A 23,711-nucleotide genomic window follows, 5' to 3' on the forward strand; every position below is an offset into this window, starting at 1 on the left:
GGGGTAGTAACGCTTCAAGAATCTGCCATTGATGGGGCCGATCTTCAGGCCATCTTCTGCCGTGATTAAGTAGGCGCCGTTGGTGTAGACCTCTTGTATTACGTATGGTCCATCCCACTTTGATGTGAACTTTCTTTTTGTCTTATGGGTTGTGATGATAGGCCTACGCAATGTAAGGACGAGATCTCTAGTTTGGAAGGACCTTAGGCGAACCTTCTTGTTGAATGCCTTAGATAGCCGTGCTTGGTAGCATTCCAAGTGTTGTTGAGCTTCGAGCCTTTTTTTCATCCAGCACTTCCAGCTCTTGAAGGCGTAACTTTGCATTTTCTTCATTAGTCAAGCATTCTTGTATAGCCATCCTAAGTGAGGGGATTTGACTTTCGAGCGGTAGAACAGCTTCTATGCCATATACGAGAAAATAAGGCGTAGCTTGGGTGGGAGTCTTATGTGTAGTCCTATATGCCCAAAGTGCTTCACTTATTCTTTCATGCCAGTCTCTCTTTGTTCGGCCAATTACCTTCTTCAAGAGGTTGCACAGCGTCTTATTAAATGCTTTGCAAGACCGTTGGCCGGAGCATGATACATGGAAGACTTGTGCTGTTGGAACTTGTATTTCTTGCAGAGCTCGTCTACGAGTCGATTGGAGAACTGTTTTCCGTTGTCAGTGATAATGTAGTGAGGTACACCATATCGGTGGATGATATGCTCTTTGATGAAACGGACAACAGTTTCCTTCTTGACTTCCCTCAGAGGTATGGCTTCAGCCCACTTGGAGAAGTAATCTGTTGTAACTAGGATGTAAGCTTCTCCTGCAGATGACTTTGGCGTAATTGGTCCTACAACATCCAATCCCTATACGTCAAATGGCCATGAAGCAGCTATAGGGTGTAATGGTTCAGGCGGTTGATGTATGAAGTTGGCGTGGAATTGGCAAGCTTGGCACCTTTTGGTATGTTCCAGGCAATCCTTCACCATGCTTGGCCAGTAGTAACCCATTCTTTTAAGCTGGAAATGCAGCTTTGGTCCAGACTGATGCGCTTCGCACACACCTGAGTGTGCCTCTTCCATGGCTTGATTGTCTTTTTCCTCGCCTAGACATCTTAGAAGTATCCCTTCAAAAGAGCGTCGGTAAAGTGTTCCTTTGTAGTAAAGGAAGCAGGGTGCTCGTCGATGTATTTCGGAGCGGTGTCGAGGATCATCTGGAAGCTTTCCATGCTCCAAGTAGTCCATCAGCGGCTGTCTCCACTCTTCAGCGTTGACTGGAAGTACTGAGATGACATTTGTATCATCCAGTAGCATTTCAGTAACGAGCAGGATCACCCATCTTTGGCAAACTGGCACATCTGCAGCTTCATCTTTTCCTAGTGTCATACTCGAGGCTAGATTGGCGAGAGCGTCTACCATTTGATTTTCCTTTCTTGGCACATGTTCTAGTGTCACGACCTTGAACTTTTGTAACAGTTGAGTTGCCAGCCGGAAGTATGGGATAAGATCATCTTTTCTCACCTCATATTCAGTTAAGAGTTGATTGATTATGAGTTTGGAGTCGCCATATACCTCAAGAGCTGTGATTTCCATGTTAATTGCCATTTGGAGCCCGATGATCAGCGCTTGGTACTTAGCGACATTGTTGGAGCATAACTCACTCAGTTAGAAGGAGTAAGGTAGTATTTACTTTTACGATGACATAAATACTACTCCTGCCCCCGCTCCGTCTGCTCGTGCGGATCCGTCGAAGAACATCGTCCATGTCAAGAAGATGTCGATGTAGAACACCTCCTCGTCGGGCAAGTCGTCTGAGATTTTCCAATCGGTTGGGATCGGATGATCGGCGAGGAAGTCTGCTAGCGCTTGTCCCTTGACGGCTTTAGCTGGGATGTAAATGATCTCATATTGATTGAGAAGCAATGCCCATTTAGCTAGTTGCCCTGTCAAAACTGGTTTGGACGTGAAGTATTTGACCGGGTCAACTTTAGCAACCAAGTGGATGGTGTAAGCATGCATGTAATGTTTAAGCTTCTGAATGGCGAACACCAAGGCGAGGCACATCTTTTCTATTGGGGAGTAATTCAACTCAGCGCCGGTAAGAGTTCGACTGAGGTAATAAAACGCTCCTTCTTTCTGGGATTCATTCGCTTGCGCCAAGAGTGCTCCAACTGAACTTTCCTGAGCAGCGATGTACAATATGAGCGGTTTCCTGAGCATAGGCACCCCCAGGACAGGTTGACTTGATAAATATTTTTTTATGCTTTCAAAAGCATTGCGGCATACTTCATCCCATACGAACGGAACATCCTTCTTCATGAGTCGGCTAAACAGTTGACAACGCCCTGCAAGGTTGAAGATGAAGTGTCTGATGAAAGCTAGCCGTCCTTGTAGACTTTTCAGCTCGTGCAGGTTTCTTGGCTCAAGCATGTTTTGAATGGCCTTGATCTTTGATTGGTCCACTTCAATGCCACGATGCTTGACAATGAAGCCGAGGAACTTTCTAGAGGTGACGCTAAATGCACACTTTAACGGGTTCGTCTTGAGGTTGTATTTTCATAACCTTTCGAACACTATTCATAAATCCTTCAAGTGATCTGATCTTTTCTTTGTCTTGACCACCACATCGTCTACGTAACATTCTACGTTCTTATGTAGCATATCATTGAAGATTTTCTGCATTGCGCGTTGATAAGTAGCTCCGGCGTTCTTCAGACCAAATGGCATCACCTTGTAGCAGTAGATACCTTTTGGGGTGCGGAAGGCTGTTAGTTCCTTGTCTTCAAGAGCCATGCGAATTTGATTGTATCTAGAAGAGCCGTCCATGAATGACAGTGCCTCGTGGCCGGTGGTTGCGTCCACCATGATTTCGATGATTGGCAAAGGGAAGTCGTTCTTCGGGTAAGCATCATTGAGGTCCCGAAAGTCTACACAAACACGTATTTGTCCAGATTTCTTAAGGACAATGACCATGTTAGAGATCCACTTGGGGTATTGCACCTCTCGAATGAAGTCTGCTTCGATTAGCTTGTCAATCTCGACCTCAATTTGTGGGATGAGCTCGGATCGATAGCGTCTTTGAGTTTGCTTTATCGGTCGCATTCCAGGCTTGACTGCAAAACAATGCACGGTGATGATAAGGTCAAGGCCGGGCATTTTCTTGTATGTCCAGGCAAAGACGTCTTTATACTCTAATAGCAATTGGTAGTACTCCTCTATCTTGTCTGCACTTAGCAGTGCACTTACGAAGATAGGTTTGGGCTCCTCGCTTGTGCCTAAGTTGAGTTCCTTGAGATCATTAACAGTGGCTTGCCCCCCATCTTCGAGCTATGGTGGTGCAGCAATGACATCTTCCTCAGGGACTTCGTCTTCTTTGCCTTTTTGGATCGTGATGTGGAAAACATCCTGAACCTCCTCTTCAGTGCTGTCCTCTCGAGCTTGTTGGCATGAAGATTGTCCAGTGTGGATAATGGTGCGCCTTTTTACTTTCAGTGGTCCATTTATGTTAACCTCCAAGATTACTTGGCGCTTCATCCTCGAAGGAATAGAGCTTCGAACGTCATCTTTTTCTGCCAAACCATCGAGTTTTTCTTCTTTTGGCGTTTTTCTTTCTCTTTCCGGAAAGCTTCTTGGTTTCTTCAAGTCTTTCCAAAATCGACCGTTGCAGAAGAGAGCTAGCTATGTTGCTTTGTTTCTTAGGCTTTGACAACCTTTCGAAAATAGAGTTTTGGGATGTTGATGTATTAAGCCTTTTGAAGACGGAGGTTCGATCTTGATCACCAATGCGATTAAGTGCCGAAATTCTGGGTCTTGAACGATTCATCCTATCGAAGACTGACATCCGATAGGTGGGTTTAGGCTTCTCTTGATCTTGTTCAATGGTCACGCTAATGTGTTGAGTGCTAGCGTTCTTTGCTTTGCTTGAAATCTTTATGGGTGCATTCGGTGTGAAGCCAAGCCCAGCTTGGTTGTTGTCAACTCCATAACCATGCTCCTTCAACTTCTTTTGAGTCTCAGTGAGGTTACGTTCTTTTTCATTGATGATGTTTGCAACCCTCTTTCTAGGATTTGAAGAGGAAGCGAAGCTGAACCCAGCCTTCGACATGAGTTTGTAGGCGTTTGGATCAAAACCTTCTTCGGTCCTCGTGGTTGGGATAAAGCTTGGTTCTACCCTATTTAGCAGAGCTTTTATGAAGCCTTGTGGTGGTCTTGCAACTTTAGCATCGCTTAGTTGTGTCAGAGGCAAAACTGCATTTGTTTTGAGCAATTTTACATCACCCTTGTCCCGCTGTGTCTCGGCTTTGCTTGCTCCAGTTTCGAATGGGGATTGACCATTCTTTCTTCTTGATATCGGGATGTATCGGAATATGGGCGTGTTTGGTCCTTTTAAAGGCGTCCTACTCCTTTTGGTCATTGCAGGTTTAGCGGGCTCGTCATCGTTTTTGCTTAAAGATGGCACGGCTTTCCCTTCTTGCATCTTGGGCATGGCTTGCCACTCCTGTTTTTTAGGTGCTGCTTTGTCCGTGGATTTGATCTCTTCTGGAAGAGGTTCAAGCACCATATCTTCATCCATGTAGAACTTGGCATCTGCAAAGTGTGATTCAACTTCAATGAATGGCTTGGTATCACCTTGGATCACCTTTACTCCTTCTCGATAGAATTTCAAGCATTGGTGGAAGGTGGATGGCACCACTCCATTTCCGTGGATCCAAGGCCTTCCTAGGAGCAAGCTGTAGGAAGTTCTTGCATCAATTACGTGGAATATTGTGCTTGATTTTAGTTCACCAATGGTCATCTCCACTCGAATCATGCATATTGCCCTTTGTTTTCCTTGGTTAAAACCCTATATCAGCAGACAGCTTAGAAACAATTCATCCACCTTGATGCTGATTGTGGTCATTATTGACTTTGGCATGATGTTTATGGCTGATCCACCATCTACAAGCATGCGGTTGACTTTGTGCGCCCTTACGTACCCTGAGACGAAGAGAGGATGGTTGTAAGGCTTTGATCCCAGCAGTAAGTCTTCGTCAGTGAAGCTGATTACATCATGGGCGGCACAACATGTGGCACATTCACATAGCTGGAACTTCAAGCCTTCGTCGTTGCTTTCTTGTACTTCATGGTCGTCAGGACTTGCCAAGACCGCTGCTAGTGCTCGTCGCATCTTCTTTGGCAATCGTAGCGCTTCCTCGATGCTAAAGTACGTTAACAGACCTTCTTTGGGTGTGAGGGTCTTTCCTTCCTCAACGGCGGTGGCTTTGCCTTTTAAAGGTTCTTCCATTTCCACTTCGACCATGTGACATGCAGCGACAGTGCACTATTGGAAGAAGTCCTCCAGGAAGTACTCGTGCAAGGAGATGGGAATGCGTGGCTCTTGCTCCGTAGGTTCCCTAACATATGTTGGCTTAACAGCTTTTATATTTCTTTTAGGTTTCCTATTGTTGCAGCGGCGGTGTTTTCTCCCTTGCTCCTTCTTTGGCCTTGTGGCTTGTGGTCTTGGCTTCCTTATCTTTTTGTAGGTCACCAATGTCCATCCTTCTTCATCATTGGCATGTGCATCTTGGTCACTTGCCCCCAGTGAAGGTCGTGCAGAAGGTGCCGTGCAGCTTGAGCATTGACGGGAATGGTCAGATGTAGGGGTGGAAAAAATTCCCGAAAATCCCGAACCGAACCGAAAAAATCCCAATCCCAAACCAAAAATTTCCCAAACCGAAATTCCCGAAATTTTCGGGATGCTATCCCAAACCAATCCCAAAATTTCGGTATGGGATTCGGGATTGGCTTCTCGATATTTCGGGAATCCCATACCAAACCAAAAATATATAATATTAATTATTATATATATATATTTATACATATATTTATTATTCTTTTATAATTGATGCTAGTAGTTTCTAATTCATGCTCTGCAACCTGGAATGCCCTACACCTTGCATATTTTTCTTGTTCTGTTTGATATTCATGTGGATTTTATTATTGCTGCTGCCATGGTTGATGATTTCAGAAGGCTTGATTCTTTTGTCTCTCAACAGATTGCAAAAAGGGTTTAATTAATTTGAATTTTGACTATGATAAAAATAGTCAGGCATGCCATTGTTCAATTAAATGGTAGTGTGAATGAAATGAAATTCCTAGTTCATGAATGTGTTCTTGAATTATATATTTGAAGAACAATTCATAATTTCATATTTCAATTTGGGATTCCCGATTTGTCCCAAAATCCCGAAAATATTTCGGGATTCCCGAAATTTGGGATTCCCGAAAATTTGCTTTGGGATTGGTCTTCAAATTTCCGTCCCGAAAAATTTTGGTTTGGGATTCGGGATATTAGTTTCGGTATGGTATCCCATACCGAACCACCCCTAGTCAGATGTCACTTGGAGGTCGAGCTCAATTTGCGTTGCGTTGCGGTCGTGTCTTCAAGGTCGAGCTCAATTTGCCCTTGTTGTGTTAGCTTCATGATGAGCTCTTTAAAGACGAAGCACTTGCCAACAGGATGGCTCACAATACGATGGTACTTGCAGTACCTAGGATCGTTTATGCGATTCATCTCTTCAGGACGCTTGCATTCGGGTAGCTCGATCACCTTCTTTTCTAGCAGGTCATCCAACATTGCAGCCATGTCAGAGTTAGGAAAAGGGTACGTCTTTTACTCCAGTTCCCTCAAAGTGCTTTTGTACCTGTCTTGGGTGCGAGAAGGCTCACCTTTCTTTATCTCCTTTGCTTTGTTCTTAGAGGAGATCTTTATGGGCGTAGTGTTGACGGTGAAAGCTTCCTTGGTGGGCTTCTTACCAGTCTTGTCCACATTTGGAGTGAACACCTTATCCTTCTTAAACTCGGTGATCGGCTTCTTCTTCCAGTGATTGGCGATACTCAACTCCATGTCGTGGGAACGAGTTGCCAGCTCCTCAAATGTTTTTGGTTTTATGCCTTGGAGGATGTAATGTAACCCCCCATGCATGCCTTGGATGCACATCTCAATGGCGGAGGTTTCAGAAAGCCGATATTTGCAATCCAGACTTAATGAACGCAATCTATTGATGTAGTCGACGACAGGTTCATCCTTCCACTATTTCGTACTGGTTAGCTCCAACATGCTTACAGTGCAACGAGTACTGTAGAAGCGGTTAAGAAATTTCCCTTCTAGCTGATCCCAACTGTTCATAAACTCAGGCTCGAGGTCGGTGTACCAATCAAAGGTGTTACCTTTCAGCGAGCACACAAACTGTTTGACGAGGTAGTCTCCCTCCATCCCAGCATTGTTGCAAGTTTCAATGAAATGGGCGACATGTTGCTTTAGGTTTCCCTTCCCATCGAACTGCATGAATTTTGGCGGTTAATAACCTCTCGGCATCTTCAAGGCATCAATCTTCTTAGAGTAGGGTTTCGAGCACAACATGGAGGTGTGTGAGCTCCCTTCGTACTATGCCTTGATAGCGTCGGTGATCATCTCCTGCAGCTGATGGATAGAAAGAGATCCCATGAGTGTTGCCATTTGGTCTAGCTCTTGCTCTTTTTTTACTTTCTCCACCGAAAGCTCCTTTTCTTTATTAGCTCATCTCTTCAGTGGATTAACCTTTGGGTTGGGTTTCTCGTCATTCTAAGTCTCTAGTCGGTTGACGAGTATAACGATTTGCAAGTCTTTTTCTTCCACCGTCCGTGTTAGCCTTGCGATCGCTTCATTCATTTGAGCCAGCTGCTCATCGATTGAAGTTGCTCCGGTGGTCATGACTTGCATGGCTGAGTTGCCGTTTGAGTTGGCATTAGAATGCATGGACTTGGAGTCATTCCTTGGACTTTCCTCCCTTGGCGCCCTTAGCGAGGCCAGGGTGATCACAGGCTCGTGCCTTAGGTGTTCTTGTTCCTTTAGCAAAGTTGATGCAGAGGTGGAAGAGGTGGCAGAAAGAGCTATTGCCTTGTTTCGGGTTGTGATGCCCGAAATATCACCACTTGCGGCTAGGATGTTTTTGTTCTTCGCTTTGATTGCGGGAACAGCTTGATCCTTTCTTGATGCCATTTGCGCTTTTTTGCGGATTTGAGGATAGAGATAAGAGGTAGAGATTGTCCCACTGGGCGTGCCAAATTTGTAAACACGAATTTTCCTGATGACGAACGAGACAAGAACACGTGTACAAAGTAATATATTGTATTAATGATTTTGGGGTTACAATCTCTTTATAATTTGGTCCTCTGATTCGATCTCCGTAAGATGTTGGTTTGTTGACGTGTTGTTGATCCAAGGGCTATCGAGGCTTGATCTTGGATGAACAGTTGGAAGTTTCTTCAAGGGTTGTCGGGGCTTGATCTTGAAGTTGTTGATCCAAATGGCCTTTAAGGCTTGATCTTAGGATAAACAGGTGGGAGCTTCTTCAAGGGCCGTCAGGGCTTGATCTTTGAATAATGGTTGTGCGGATTTCTTCCAGGGCCGTCGGGGCTTGATCTTGTGGTGGAAGTTCTTCAAGGGGCGTCGGGGCTTGATCTTGAAGGAGGATTTGACGAAGAACGAAGAGGGCTTTCTTGATCCTTCGGGATTTTCTTGAGAGCTTTAGAGTTTCAAAGCTTCAAGGTTTTGGTGTAATGTGAATTGGTGAAATGAAATGAATGAAATTGGCTTCTATTTATAGAAATTTTCAAGGCCTAATTTTGAATATAATATTCAGATGAAATAAATCATTTCTGCCAGGTGTTGCCACATATCCTATTTGATGACTTTTCCGATTCATTTCGATTTTTCGTTGAGTCACATGCTACGTGTAAACTTTATGCGACACGTGAGCGTTGAAATTTTATTTATTGGTCAACATTCATTTCACCGAAATTTCGATGTCTACAGTTACCCGTCAAACTAATGTCGTCCACGTAGAGAAGGAAGATAAGAACCTTTATGAAAGGTGAACATGGAGTTATTAGCATGACTCTAGACGAAATCAGGTTGTATAAGAAATGTATTGAGACGTTGGGCTTGCTTGAGTCCATAAATTGCTTTATACGGTTTACACACAAACTTAGGAAGATTGGGGTCAATAAAACCCAAGGACTGTGGCATGTATAACTCATCAATAGTCAGGTCCAGGTCGAAGAACTTGCTTAGATTGGAAAATCCCATCATCATGCGGACCGCATTCGGAGAACACTGGGCAGGAGCGTATTTCATGAAGCATATTACCTCCAGAAATAAACGAAGCGGGGAACAAGTGAACCTCACCACAAAGTAGTAAGGATGGAACTTGATAGCTATATTCCAAGCTTTAGCTATCTGATTGCATGGTTCATGGTTACTTTCTTCCTTCACTCATCTCATGAGAACTTCAGATGGGTTTGCATGCCTGTATGTCTCATAGAAGTCCCAAAACAACTCGTCGAATTGATCTTGACGTGAGCAACTTTAAAACCTTACAAGAACACCCACCTTGACGATATAGGGGCCGAGGATATTCATCACCCTTACGATTGGAGAGAGGCATCTTGAAGAATTCATGCATGGAGGACATCGGGAAACTATTTAGAAGATAATTCGAAGGAAAGAAAAAATATACATGGAGCAACGCATGCAAGCCCAAGCCCAGCCTGCTGTCCCACGGCCTAAAGAAAAAAGCAGCAGCGGAGGACCAACCCACAATGGCCCTCCTCTTCCTTTCGACCCAAAGCGGGCAAGAGGAATGCCTCCTTTCCCTTAGCCAGACAGCCAGGCTCGTAGGCCCAGCCCTCCTCCCTCTCACATGGACCCGACCCGTGCCGATCCACTCTTGCAACTGCCAGCCCAGTCCAGTGCCTTCCTGGCCCGAGTCAGCCGCCTCACTGATCCTCAGCTCGCGTTAACCTAACACCTCGGCTCAGCGAAGCCGATTTTCTGCAGCAGTGTTGTGGCTTCCAGCCAAGTTTTTGACATCCTCGGCTTCGCACCGAGCTTCCCCGTCAAGACCCGTGGCTCCAAAGCAGTTCCAGAAAAATAGAGAAGAAGAAAAATTGGATTTTTTCTTACCTTGTCGCGATAAGGAGAAGAAGAATAACGTCAATTCAAATCTTCGCAAGGGCAAACAAAGAACAAGACTAGGTAGGAGGGTACAATTTCCTTTGGTTTTCTCACTTTTCTTGTTGGAATAAAAGATTGTTCTCCAAATTTATTTAATCCTCTACTTATGTTAGATTTAAATAGGTTTTTGTGACAAATGGTTTCTCTTTTCAGGACAACTTTATATCCAAATCAAAGTGCAAAATCTAGAACAAATTAGGAAGCAACTGTCCGCTCATTGATTCAGCTTGTGATTTTTTTCTTTACACATACTGCCTTTTTCTGCGTTCAACCTAATCAGTGTGGGGACATTTGTGTAGCAAAAAATAACTTCAAAAATCCTAGAGATGACATGTGAACCCCTTCTCGAAGAAGATAAGAATGTCCTCATTAAATGGGTAAGGCCACCCACAAGTATTCCCAAGCGCAATCCAACATCTATGGAGGCTTGAGCAGCAGAATACGACATAACCTGGCTCCCTTGCATGGCAAAGAGGAAAAGTCAAGGCCATTAAATATATGATTAATTACTAAATTCTATTTTTAATACTCTCTATTAACGATCAACTCAAACAAGTAACGAATCCTCATCAAAATAAATCAAGGATACTTCCATCATCATCCCAAAATATTATCTCCTATTAATATCTTAGGAATATTCTTTTCTTATTTATTATATGGATGACTCATCTTGGCCAATGGGAAGCCGTCATGTGTTGGGTAAAACCTTATGCATAGTCTGGCCACCTTCCTATAAATACCCCATATCTACCAAATTCTAGTAAGCTTTGACTACACATACAAGCCTAAAACACTCACTTTTTCAAAGAAATTGGCTTAGATATCGAAAATCTATTGATCAGACCACCCTATGAACATGAAACTTTGACCTTGATGAAAAGTGTTGATTTGGTTACCAAAACGTTGATAAGCCCTTTTCTTACAATGCATAGGTTTATAAACCTTTTTGCTGACACTCATTTTAAAAAATAAAATAAACAAAAACGAGTGGATTCCTTTCTTTTTTCAAGGAAACTGAACAAGCGTCAAACACTTGAAATCTACAAAGCATGCAAGTGACATTTTACTATAATGGTGGAAATGTGTTGTGTCCTTACATGAAAACGTAGATTTGAACCCGGCCGGTGGCTAATCTAACATTACTAACAATATCGTTTCATTCAAAAAAAAAAAAAATCTACAAAGCAAAAATTTATTTTATTTTATTTCTCGAACTACAAAGCAAAGTTGGCATAAAACACTAAAAATAGAATACCGATTCATTACGGAAGTCCATGGGCTGGCCCACAATCGACCCATAAAACGACTTTTCGTCCTCTCTCGGCCGCTTCCCTCCCCTACGCTCTCAACATCCATTATCCGCCACCTGATCATCCATCACATCTCCCAAGTCCACCAATCCCCGGTGGGCCCCGCTACGTCAGTCACCAAGGCAACTTGTTGACGTGTCACCCAAAACGACATGACGTGATACGTGGAACTGCGCCTCCCGAGGGGCGGCACATTCTATCTGACCGGCGACAGCTCGCCACGTGTCCCATCCGGTTCCAGCCTCCACCGCGCCCACCCTTCCCCACTCGCTTTCTGCGACCCTATAAATACGAAACGGCAAATCTCCTTCCTTCATATCCAATCGCTTCCATTTATTAATTTAATTTTAATTTAATTCTGCTCTGAAAATGAAAAGTCCGACTCTAACCGGATTGCTGAAGCAGGTGGCGTCGGAGTTCCCGAACCGCCGCGCCCTTTCCGTTTCCGGAAAGTTCGACTTGACCCATGCGCGGTTGCAGGAGCTCGTGGACCATGCCGCCTCCCTCTTAATCGCCTCTGGCATCGCCCCAAACGACACCGTCGCACTCACCTTCCCCAATGCCGTCGAGGTACATATCGCATCGTTTTATTTTCCACCATTTTCTCCGCAACCAAACAAGTTTTTAAATTAGGAAAAAATAATTTTGACGGTGTTTTTTTTTTTTTTTTTGTGTCTTTTCTGTAGTTTGTTGTAATGTTTTTGGCGGTGATTCGGTGCCGAGCGACAGCGGCGCCGCTGAACGCGGCGTACACGGCGGAGGAGTTCGAGTTCTACCTCTCCGACTCGGAATCGAAGCTGCTGATCACGCCGGAAGAACCGATTCATGCGGCCCAAGCGGCGGCTTCCAAGCTCAACATCCCTCACGTGACCGCCAACCTGTCTGACGCCGCCAGCCACGTCACTCTCTCTTCAGCCGCAGAGGGGAGCCCCGACTCGGTCTCGCAACTCGTCAACGACCCCTCCGACGTGGCGCTCTTCCTCCACACGTCGGGGACCACAAGCCGGCCCAAGGGAGTCCCCTTGACGCAGCTCAATTTGGCCTCTTCGGTCCAGAACATCAAATCGGTCTACAAACTTACTGAGTCGGACTCGACGGTTATCGTCCTCCCTCTGTTTCACGTGCACGGATTAATTGCCGGGTTACTAAGTTCATTTTCCGCAGGAGCCGCCGCGACTCTCCCAGCCGCTGGCCGATTCTCCGCCTCGACGTTTTGGTCCGACATGGTCACATACAACGCCACGTGGTACACCGCGGTCCCCACCATCCACCAAATCATCCTCGACCGCCACAGCAGCAAACCCGAACCGCAATACCCGAAGCTCCGGTTTATCCGGACCTGCAGCGCCTCGCTGGCGCCGTCGATATTGGCGCGGCTTGAAGAATCGTTCGGCGCTCCGGTCTTGGAGGCTTACGCGATGACAGAGGCGTCCCATTTGATGTGTTCAAATCCGTTGCCGGAAGACGGGGCCCACAAGCCCGGGTCGGTGGGTCGACCCGTGGGTCAGGAGCTTGCGATTTTGGACGAAAACGGTTCGGCTCAGCCGGAGGGGGTGAACGGCGAGGTTTGCATCAGAGGACCCAATGTGACTAAAGGGTACAAGAACAACCCGGAAGCGAACAAAGCGGCTTTCTTGTTCGGGTGGTTTCATACGGGGGATATCGGAGTTTTGGACTCCGATGGGTATTTGAGCCTCGTGGGTCGGATTAAGGAGCTGATTAATCGCGGAGGTAACTGAATTAATCGAAATGGCACACCGAGTGTTCGATAAAATGCGCGAGTAAAGTTTAGCTCACAATGTGTACGTTTTTGTTGCTTTTAGGGGAAAAGATATCGCCGATTGAAGTCGATGCAGTACTTTTGTCACATCCAGAGGTCGCCCAAGGCGTTGCATTTGGAGTTCCTGATGATAAATATGGCGAAGAGGTACGTGGCCAAACTAAACTACATTTTTCGAACCCCAGTTCAATAACCGATAGTTATGCGTCGATATTTGATTTTGATGAGTTAATCAGTTTGATATATCATCATTGGCAATCTGTGGTTGATTATTTATGTTACTATGTGTTAATTTTGCAGATTAATTGTGCCATAATCCCAAGAGAAGGCTCAAGCTTGGACGAGGAAGAAGTGATGCGACATTGCAAGAAGAATCTGGCTTCATTCAAAGTACCCAAGAAGGTGTTCATCACCGAGTCTCTTCCGAAAACCGCGACCGGAAAAATCCAACGCCGGATTGTGGCGGAGCACTTCCTTGCTCAAATCTCCACCGCCAAAGTTCCCAAATTTGGTGCTTAACTTTACGAGCAGTTCTTCCTAGCCACCGTTTTAATAAAATGCTAGCACATGAAGATTAGGGTTTTTAGTTTAATTTAATTTTGATAAAATGTTGATTCAAAAACATGGGTGTAACACTGCTGGTTTACGTAAGATGCATATGATTTGGTCATTTGGTTGGTACAAGTACAAAGTGTAGAAGGTGAAGGGGTATGAATTGTCGAGTGTGGGGGCCCGAATGCAGCGGCTGTTGTGTACTTGTGTGTGTGGGTGTGCGTTTTTTTTTTTTTTTGGTAAAGTGTGTGGGTGTAGGTTGGTTATTTTACTTGACCAGATTGCTCAAATGTTGTTTGATTCCGATGCTCCTTGGCTTTTTACTTTTTAGTAGTAAATTAGTTCTAAGTGTCAGTTGGGTCATTGGCTTTTTAGTACTAAATATTTGTTATTAGGTTTGCCACTTTCCATGTCATCTCCCCTCGTACCATTTTCCTTTTACCTTGATAAAGGAAGTGTCTTAGTCGAATAATCCACTCACTTTGTTCTACCTTGCAAGATTTTTTTTCTTTTCTCTATTCTAATTGTCACACCCTCATCCATCGAGAAAAAGCTACTAATTCACACCATATCCATGCATATCTTTCACGCCAAGCTCTATCGAGCTAATTACTATTCATGATAAAATAAGTTTAAGGCACATGCTCGGGGCTTGCCAAGTAAACTGTGATGTGGATGGTTACTGAAGTTTATCGAACCTACCCGGAATCAAGATAATGGAAGAATTAGATTGCTTGTCCAAGTCCCTAATTTTTTAATTCCACGTAGGTAACTTTGAGAGAGCACTTAGTTTCTCACTTTCCGTAGCAATCTAACCAATCCAGTTAGAAAGGAACCATATCCTAGGTCTTCATTCACATGAAAGCCCAGCAAAGCATGCATTAAATGAAGGAGGTGGTCTTCATTCACAAGGGAAAGTAGCGGTCTGGGAAGAGCAAGCGATGTAGTCTTTACGAGCGTAACGACGCTTGTTTGTCTTACACCAAAAGGAAGGTTGCAGTGGCACTAGGAGAAAGGGAAGGAAGACTAAACATAACTAGAGACTCCCCAAAAAGCCTGGAAAAGAATCATTTACCTACAAAAGAAAGGTTAGAAGCCTTAAAGTGGAGGATTAACTCAATACAGAGGGGGAATGGCATAGAACGGGAGGGAGAGAGAGAGATCAAGGTTGTACTGCACCAAGCAAGAAAAATCACTCTCTAAGGAAATAGTCTTGGATCTTTGGGAAGATCACTTTCATTTGACCTTAATGTTTTCCTTAATCTTCCTTTGATCTTCTCAGTCAATATAAGCTCTCTTAGAACATTAGGAAACCCAAATTACTCAACCTAGAACACCATGCAACCAAGCAGAGCTCTCTCTCTCATGCTAAACTAATAAATTTCTAATTTTCACATCATGCCTCACTTGAGCAAACCATTATTTACTTAATCATGCTATCTTTGAGTCGTTGATACAATTAAGATCTTTTTTAAGACGTGCTAAGTCTTTCGAGATATCCTATGACTTGGTACAAAAGCAAATCAAGAGAAGTAAAAGAGTACTCGCAAAGCCCAGATCCACCTAGCACTCAAAGTCCCCCAACAATGATTATAGAGTCGCAAGAGAACACTTTAACATTGATAACAATAGCTATGTGAACAATTTGTGCATACCCTCACAAAGACCTACCTACAAAAGCACAAGGGAAAGTGGAGAAAAATTTACTTAACTAAAGTGGAAATGCATTATGCAGTCAGTTGTTATGTACACAAGTGTGTTTATTTTATTTGACCAGATTGTTCAAATGTTGTTTGATACGACTTGGATGCTCCTTGGCTTTTAGGCCTCGTTTAGCACGTCGTATAAGACTACCAGATAGTGCTAATAATACAGAGCGGATGTTTGGTGAGCTTCGTATTAAATAAGCACAGATTATTTAATCCGGCCCCACTTTTTTTTATCCCCTTCACACCCGCTTGTTTATCCCGTCCCAAACTTCTGTATTATTTAGTCAGGTGCATCTCTCTCGCTCACACTGGCTCACTCCGTCCCTCTCTCACGCACTCTCCTTCAACTCTCTCACATCTCCTGTTATCTCTTGTCTACTTCCAGGTTCGTCTTCGTACATCTTTTTTTTTCTCTCTCTCTCTCTATCTTTTTTTTTTCTCTCTCTCTCTCTTCCTCCCTCCTTCTTTGCACACACACCTCCTACCTCTTTGTTTGCCTTTGATTTCTGACAACAAATTCTTCCGAGGAAGATGATGATTAAAATTCTTCCAATCTGGGCTCTAACAATGAGAAGGACAATGAGGAAGTGATCTAGGTTCCGACAAGGAGGGGTATATCAATTCGGATATGGACTCCGATGAGGAAGGGAGCTGGGCTCCGACGAGGAGGGGGACAGGAATTCGAATATAGGCTCCGAGTTCTCGACCCTAGCCGTTACTCCTCTGCAATCGGTTGCCAAGGGTAGGATTGATGTGAGGGGAAGATGGTGAAGAAGGAAGATGCGACTGAGAAGAGTCCTGGTTTTTTTTTTCCTTTTTTTAATTTTTTTTTATTTTAATTTTAACAACAATTATTGTGAATTAAAAAAAAAAGATTTATTATAGTCCGATGTATTATCCGATGCATAAATTAATCCGATACAATACCAAACGCTCGACTAATTTAGTCAGTACTATCCGACGACTATTTATCCTATCCGACTGAAATAGTCAGTACAGTTCGAATCAAACGAGGCCTTAACTTTTTAGTACGAAATTAGTCTCAAGTGTTAGTTGGGTCATTGTCTTTTTAGTACTAAATATTTGTTATGAGGTTTGCCACTTTCCAAGTCCATCTCCACTCGTACCATTTTTCTTTTACTTTGATAAAGGAAGAGTCTTTGTCTAATAATCCACTCATTTTGTTCTAACTCGCTAAATTTTCTTTCTCTAATCTAATTGTCGCATTCTCACCGAGAAAGTGTACTAATTCACATGTTATAATGTGGCAATAATATGTTTATATTTTCTAAACTTCAAGTTTTGTTTTTTAGTTATTTGTTGACACAGAATTTATGGTTTCTCATTTTCATTCTTGTGTTTGACATCAATGGTCAATATTAGAACGTAAAATACGTACATTCATAATTCTCCACCTTAGCATTAGATTTAATTGGAGGACCAACTCAATACAGAGGGGGGAACGACATAGAACGGGAGGGAGAGAGAGATTCAACGTTGTATTGCACCAAGCAAGAGAAATCACTCTCTAAATGTAAGTAGTCTTGAATTTTTGGGAGGATCACCTTCCTGCAACCTTAGAGTTTTCCTTAGTCTTCCTTTGATCCTCTCATTCAATAGAAGTCCTCTTAGAACCCCTAGGAAATCCAACCTAGAACACCATGGAATCAAGCAGAGCTCTCTCTCTCTCTCTCTCTCTCTCTCTCTCATGCTAAATTGATAAATTTCTAGTTTCCACACCGTGTCTCACTTAGGCAAGTGATTATTTACTTGATCATGTTATCTTTGAGTTATTGATGCAACCAGGATATTTTCTAAGGCCTGCTAATTCTTTCAAAATATTTTGGAACTTGGTATAAAAGCGAACTAAGGGAAGCAAATGAGTACACGCAAAGTCCAAGTCCACTTCGATCTAAAAGTTTCCTAACACTGATGATAGAGTCACAAGAGAACATTTTAACATTGATAACGATGGCTATGTGAACAATTTGTGCATACCCTTACAAAAACCTGCCTACAAAAGCTCAAGGGAATGTGGATAAAAAATTGCTTAACTAAAGTGGAAATGCATGATTGACTTTTACATGTATCGGGCTAATCATGTGTTGGGCCAAACGCTGCAAGAGTAGCATGGGAATGAGTTGGATCATGTTCGGGTATGACTTGACCCAACAATTCATTTTTCTTTGATTTAGGCTTGGCACAGTTTGGGTTAGTTCCGTTTTGGGTTTATATTATGCACCAAATTGTATATAACACTGCCTAGAATCATACTACAAATCGAACTATAATTGCTTAGAACTCATTAAATAGGTTCAAAAATTGCAGTTTAGTTTGGCTGCGGTTTAATATACACGTAATACTAAATGGAAATCTCATAGCTATGTGAAAATAAATATTATTAGAGGAGGTGCAAAGTTCCTTTTGGCAAACTAATTGAATGTTTCTTTGATAAAATAAAAATAAAAAAAATAAAAAATAAAAAATAAAATAAAAAACAGTAATTGGATTATTCACTTTAACGAAAAACTCCCGGTATTATTCACTTTTTGCAAACTAACGAAAAACTCCTGGTATTATTCACTTTAACGAAAAACCACATTTTTATACTAAAAAGTCAATTATGGTACTATTCACTTTACCCTTTATTTTGTCTTTATCTTTAAAACTCAAAGTTTTCAAGCCTTTTTCATTAGTTTTCATTTTAATTTATGGTTGGACTAATTTGAACTTTCCATTGAAACAAAACTTAACAAGTAATTAAAAAGTTTAACTTATAAGGGTTTTTTTTCACAAATGGTCCCTGAGATTGATCAAACTCATCATTTTGGTCCCTCACTTTTAAAATCAATCGATGTCGTCGATGTCGTCCCTGACATTCACTACAGCACATCAATTTGGTCATTCTGTTAAGATTCCGTCAACTATTCTGTTATTTTGTATGTGGGACCCACAAATCCAATGAAATGATGACACATGGATTACACAAAATAAAGGTTTTTATCGCAAATGATCATTGACATTGATCCAACTCCTTATTTTTGTAAGTTTCAAGAATCGATAAATTTGGTCGCGGACTTTCGTCAATATCTGTTGTCCCACTAATTCAATCATATGGCGCCACATGGATTAACTATAAAAAAACAATTTTTTTTAAGATTTAAAACTAAAAGTAAAATAAGAAACTAAAAACCAAAACTAAAAGAAAAAAAAGTTATCGTCATCTTCATCAGGGTATGCTCAAAAAGAAAAAAGAAGGCACCACGACACCACTAAAGTACTTGGCCTCCTGAACTCACTCATCATTCTCTCTAATTGGTTATAATCCAATCAAATTTGAATTGAATTTGGATTTGATTTTATCAAATTTAGATTGATTTTTTTCCAATTGGGGTTGTGGGATGCGAGTAATACTCATCCGTTGGTTCACTCTTAAAAAATATAGTTTCTTATAGTTCATCCATGTAGAGCCATATGATTGGATTAGTGGGACCACATCATGACATAAACAAAAAATATTGATGAAAATTTAAGGGAATGACTAAATTGATGTGCGATAGTGAAAGTCAGGGACCAAATGTATTGATTTGTGAAATTTAGGGACCAAAATGAGGAGTTGGATCAATGTTAGGGACCATTTGCAATAAAAACTCTTATTTTGTGTAATCCACGTGTCACCATTTCATTGGATTGGCCCCACATACAAATTAACATAATAGTTGACGGAATCTTAACAGAATGACCAAACTGATATGGGGTAGTGAATGTCAGGGACGACAATGATTGATTTTGAAATTGAGAGACCAAAATGATGAGTTTGATCAATCTAAGAAACCATTGTGATAAAAGAATGTTTCTTTGACAACATTAATTGTCGTCGAACCAAACTTAGAGGCTATTTGCAAATGCTTTTAGAATTAATGATTGTGACGTTAACAGATTTTCAGAAGGACTTTCAAATACTGCTACTTGATTTGAATCGTGTATGTTTACCGTATTTTTTCAAAAGTAGACGTATAGTTGTTGTTGCCTTGAATTTTATGGTGGCTGCCAAGTCCATCAACCATGCACTGCCATTCGAATTTTTGCAGCTAAACCTGAGGTGTCATTTCCAATTGAAAGAGCTAAACATAGCCTCGTCTAGCATTAAAGCCCCTAAAATAATATTTTTAAATGAGCAGTATCAGGCCATACTCATATACATCTTCAACTGAATGGGCTAAACATAGCCCTCTCAATAATTTATTAGTTTGAAGTTTATATTTTAAATTTATTGGTTAATTTAGTTAAACTACCATTGAATGTTTTCAAATCTATTCGTTTAATTTGAATTAATTATTGCAATTGAGGAGCTAAGCTCTAAAAAATGAGCTAAGAGGGGCTACATTTGGCTAGTCTGATGCCTCTTTAGCCAAATAATTGCATGGAGCATTTCAGAGAATTATAGCCTATTAGAGATGGTCAAACGATGCAACTTAATCAAAAGCAGCTGTGGAAGATTTAGCCCACCATTCACTCCACCCTAAAATTTTTGTTCGAGCTTAAAATTTGGGCCAAGTTGAAATCTGTCATCAAGAAACAATGCAAGGTCCAATTAAAAGTAAGAATCTCAATCAAAGATCGATTTGTTGTTGGTTCTTAAATTACACTAAATTATGTAACAACCTCATGTGGGGTGCTGTTGTGCTTGGCAAGTTGATGTACTACCAATTAAATGTGCCGATCTATTTATTTAGCAATGAGAGATTATATTCACACCTTTCAAATTACTTCTTTCATATCTTTTTAATTTTTAAAATTTTCTACACACCACTAACATTTGATAGAAAAATATTAAAAAAATTAAAAGAATATGAGAGAAGTAATTTGAGGTGTGTGAATATAATCTCCCTTTAGCAATTAGGGACCACTGTCATGTCAATGCTTCAGAAACTTATTGGGTCGAAAACTTTTGCTGCAACCTAACTAGTGTGGGAACAATTCTACTATTATCTTGTACATTTTCGAAATTTACAAATTCTCGAATGCATGAGAGAAATACTGAAATAAAGGTCGAAATACCTTTTTTCATCCTTGTAGTTTGATTTCATTTTTTGCTTTGATCATGTAGTTTGGTTCAGTAAGCAATCAAGTCTTGTATGTGACTAAAAACGTCGAATTGAAGTGAAATGACCAAAGTAAAAATCAGTCGAACTACAAGGACCAAAACCACAACGTATGTAATCAAACCTACCAATCGTAAAGGTCTCATGGTCCATTCTGTTGGTCTAAACATGTTTTTTGGATTGGAACTGCTTCTTCCTCAAGCTTTTCTTTCTCTATAAATGCCACAGCTAAGTTACATTCTAATGGTTCTTGTTGTATATACTTCCTTGTGTTAGCATTTTCTTTGAGCGACGTAGGATCGAGGAGCTGTCGTATTCCTGTTGTGATAAGTGTGTCGGGTGACGAAATTAGTGTAGTTGGGGATGGACCGTTTAAATAAATTCACACATTAATAACGAATGCATTCTTGCACCGCGCATACTGCCGTACAATATAAGAATCACATGCACCACTGCCATTCCATGGTCACCATTGTTGTGGACGGTAGGTTAGTGCTAAACTCAGTCGCTCATACGTTGGATTGATTATGGTAATTGATGATGATTCATGTGCATGAGCGACTGATCGTAACATCGTCTGTGAAGTATCAATCAAATGTTGTAGTGGTTACAAAAATGAAATCGTACCATGCACATGCAAATGTCCATTGCTTTGCCCACACTCCAATAGTTGGTCAAGAAATTGTACTGGTAACAGCGTAGTAGATCTTATCGACCCAACGTAGGTTGTAAGCAACGGGATAAGGATCTCAATTTGTAAGTATACACTGGTATTGGATAGACCTAATGGTCAATTGAGGTGATACAAATAATTTAAATTCTCGATAAAGAGAATACAACTAGATCATTAGTGCGATCATCATGTAGCTTTTGACCTAATCACCTTGCTTATAAGTTTTCTTTCCTTCTTAATACTAATAAAATTTAGTAAAGAGACGGGCAGAGAGTTTATAAATCCAATGGTCATTTTTTTTTGTGAACTGCACCCGATCATTGACGAAGAGATAATACGAGCTTCTACCAAATTAATAAGCTTTTCCTTTCCTAATGTTTCGACCAGACGCTGAAATTTCGTAGCTTTTAGATCCACTTCGATGAAGACAGGTTAACCTAATATCGCATCACTAAGCCAAAAACTCACATTAAAATCAAATTGGCATACATAAATAGTTATTGTCCCCCACCCTTATGCATCGCTTGCTGTTTACTCATTTCACTAATTATGCAACAAGTTTCAATCGGATTGTCTTGTCAGGACTAATAATTGGAAAAATTAGTATCCGATCCTCAGTTTCTAATATTCATTGACTAAGACCTTATTAGTTTTTAGATTTTGATTAAAGTCCTTAGCATTAATATATTAATGAATTACATGTAAGTTACATAATTTTTATAGTAAAAATTAGTAATTGATTTAGAGTTTTAATACTCACACCCTTATTAAACTCCTAATTAATTTCAATTCAAACATTTTTAAAATATAAAAATTAAAATTAGAATAAGTTTGTACCCATTAAATTTTTATATAAAAATGATATGTACCCATTCTTAAATATACTATTTTTTTATATGAAAATGTACCATTTTTTATATAAAATTCATTTAATATTTTCTCTAATCCATTTTTTAAACTTATATGGGTAAATTCTATTTTGTTGATTTAAGAATGTATCCATGTCAAGTTTAATAGAAGAAATGCTTAATAATTATTAAGCCTAATATCTTTTCTTTTGTTTTTTTTTTTTTGTTTTGTTTTGTGTTTTTGAAAAATGTACCCATGTATTGGTAAAATAATTTTTTGGTTAGGTTTTTTATGAATGTACCCATGTATACACATAATATATTGGAGAGTATAATTTATCCTTAATATTTTTAATCCCATAAATTATGCGTTTTATTTAAAATCTTATTAATATAAATAGCTACAAATTTCATTTTTAGTTTAAAAATAAAATAAATACATTATTACATTAATGTTAGGGACTTTGATCAAAAACTAAAAATCACAAAGGTTTTAGTTAAAGAACATTGATAGTTAGGGACCGCATCCAAAGTATCCCTTAATAATTTGTTCGCATAAAATTTAAACAAGTCTTAAAATATTTTATTCTTGAGATGGTTTGTCCCCTTTTGGCTGATTTATTCAACTTAAGAGCTTTGGCATTTGAATATGTTCTCAACCTTCACTAGGTCAAATCAGAAATATTAAAGAAATTAGAAGAAAAAAATGATCAAACCAAAAAAGAGGAAATCAATTTAATTGCAAAAACCTCTCAGAGATGATAGTTTTTTATTTTGATTTTTTTTTTTTTAACAAACGATATGATATACAGGGGTAGGGGAGTGGGCTAAGCCTCACAATGAGCTAGTAATAATGTGGTTCAAATACACTTTTGACAATAATCGAACCTAAGACCTCTCACTTACAAGTAAAGAGGAATACCACTAGATCGTAGTACTAAGACCTCTTAGAGATTATAGTTTTAACTCTACTTAAGAAAGAAAGAAACAATTCAAAAGTAGATGTGTACGACTATCAATTGTTGATAAAAGTGAGTTTTTTAATCACTCAATAATTGACATTCATGCACATACATTTACGACTATTTCTAACAAAATTCAAAATTTTCATACTCTTATAAAAGAAATTTTATAATATATACCAAGATTTTTAACTATTAGATCGTTTATGGCTAAACTATTTGACCACACATTTAATATTTCATTTACTGATTGCATATCATACAACGAAACATAATAAATTATCGCAAATATGAAATGTGACACTACTAGCCAATTATTCAGATGAAATCCATAAAATTATGATGGCATATCAAAAAGTCTTTTGACCATATTGAGTAAGATGGAGCCACTTCACTCTTTTAATTTTATTGACTAATCATGTTAGACACCTGCATTTATTAAGATCAACTGGGGTTTTGAATACTTTTTAGTTTTAATCCATGCAAGGTACTTAATTCAAAATCATGAGGCTCCCCACTCCTCCCTTCAAAATTACTCAAAACTTTAGAGTGGAAGCATTTGTCAGTGAGGACCCCTCGTAAACAAGGTCCAGATTTTTTTGCATCTTTGTTGTTGTGAAATTAGTAATTAGATTTATTCTTCAATTGGACTAAATTGAATCTGTGGCTTTAGTTTTATAACCCTTTTTTTTTTGTTGGTGATGATTGCGTATCGGTTGATCCTAAACGACGAAATGGTAAGATACATAGT

The 23,711-nt window shown here is 40.4% G+C and overlaps 1 protein-coding gene across 1 annotated transcript; it reads left to right on the plus strand.

Moving 5' to 3' along the window:
• The first annotated feature begins 11,645 nt into the window (after positions 1-11,645).
• Positions 11,646-14,153, plus strand: LOC125479952 (probable CoA ligase CCL9). Its single transcript, XM_048590131.1, has 4 exons — positions 11,646-11,901; positions 12,018-13,062; positions 13,155-13,258; positions 13,412-14,153. The coding sequence occupies exons 1-4, from the start codon at positions 11,701-11,703 to the stop codon at positions 13,628-13,630; spliced, it is 1,569 nt and encodes a 522-aa protein (XP_048446088.1). The 5' UTR covers positions 11,646-11,700; the 3' UTR covers positions 13,631-14,153.
• Positions 14,154-23,711: the final 9,558 nt, after the last annotated feature.

This window comes from the organism of the source record quoted next, unplaced genomic scaffold, assembly GCF_019419815.1.
Source record: "Pyrus x bretschneideri cultivar Hongxiangsu unplaced genomic scaffold, Pyrus_bretschneideri_v1 Contig30, whole genome shotgun sequence".
Classification (NCBI taxonomy): domain Eukaryota; kingdom Viridiplantae; phylum Streptophyta; class Magnoliopsida; order Rosales; family Rosaceae; genus Pyrus; species Pyrus x bretschneideri.

Bases quoted from the DNA above. Each gene is read 5' to 3' on its own strand.
- LOC125479952 (XM_048590131.1), top strand. From the start codon at position 11,701: ATGAAAAGTCCGACTCTAACCGGATTGCTGAAGCAGGTGGCGTCGGAG. The intron at 13,063-13,154 runs GTAACTGAATTA...TGTTGCTTTTAG, and splicing joins GGAGCTGATTAATCGCGGAG to GGGAAAAGATATCGCCGATT. The intron at 13,259-13,411 runs GTACGTGGCCAA...TTAATTTTGCAG, and splicing joins ATGATAAATATGGCGAAGAG to ATTAATTGTGCCATAATCCC.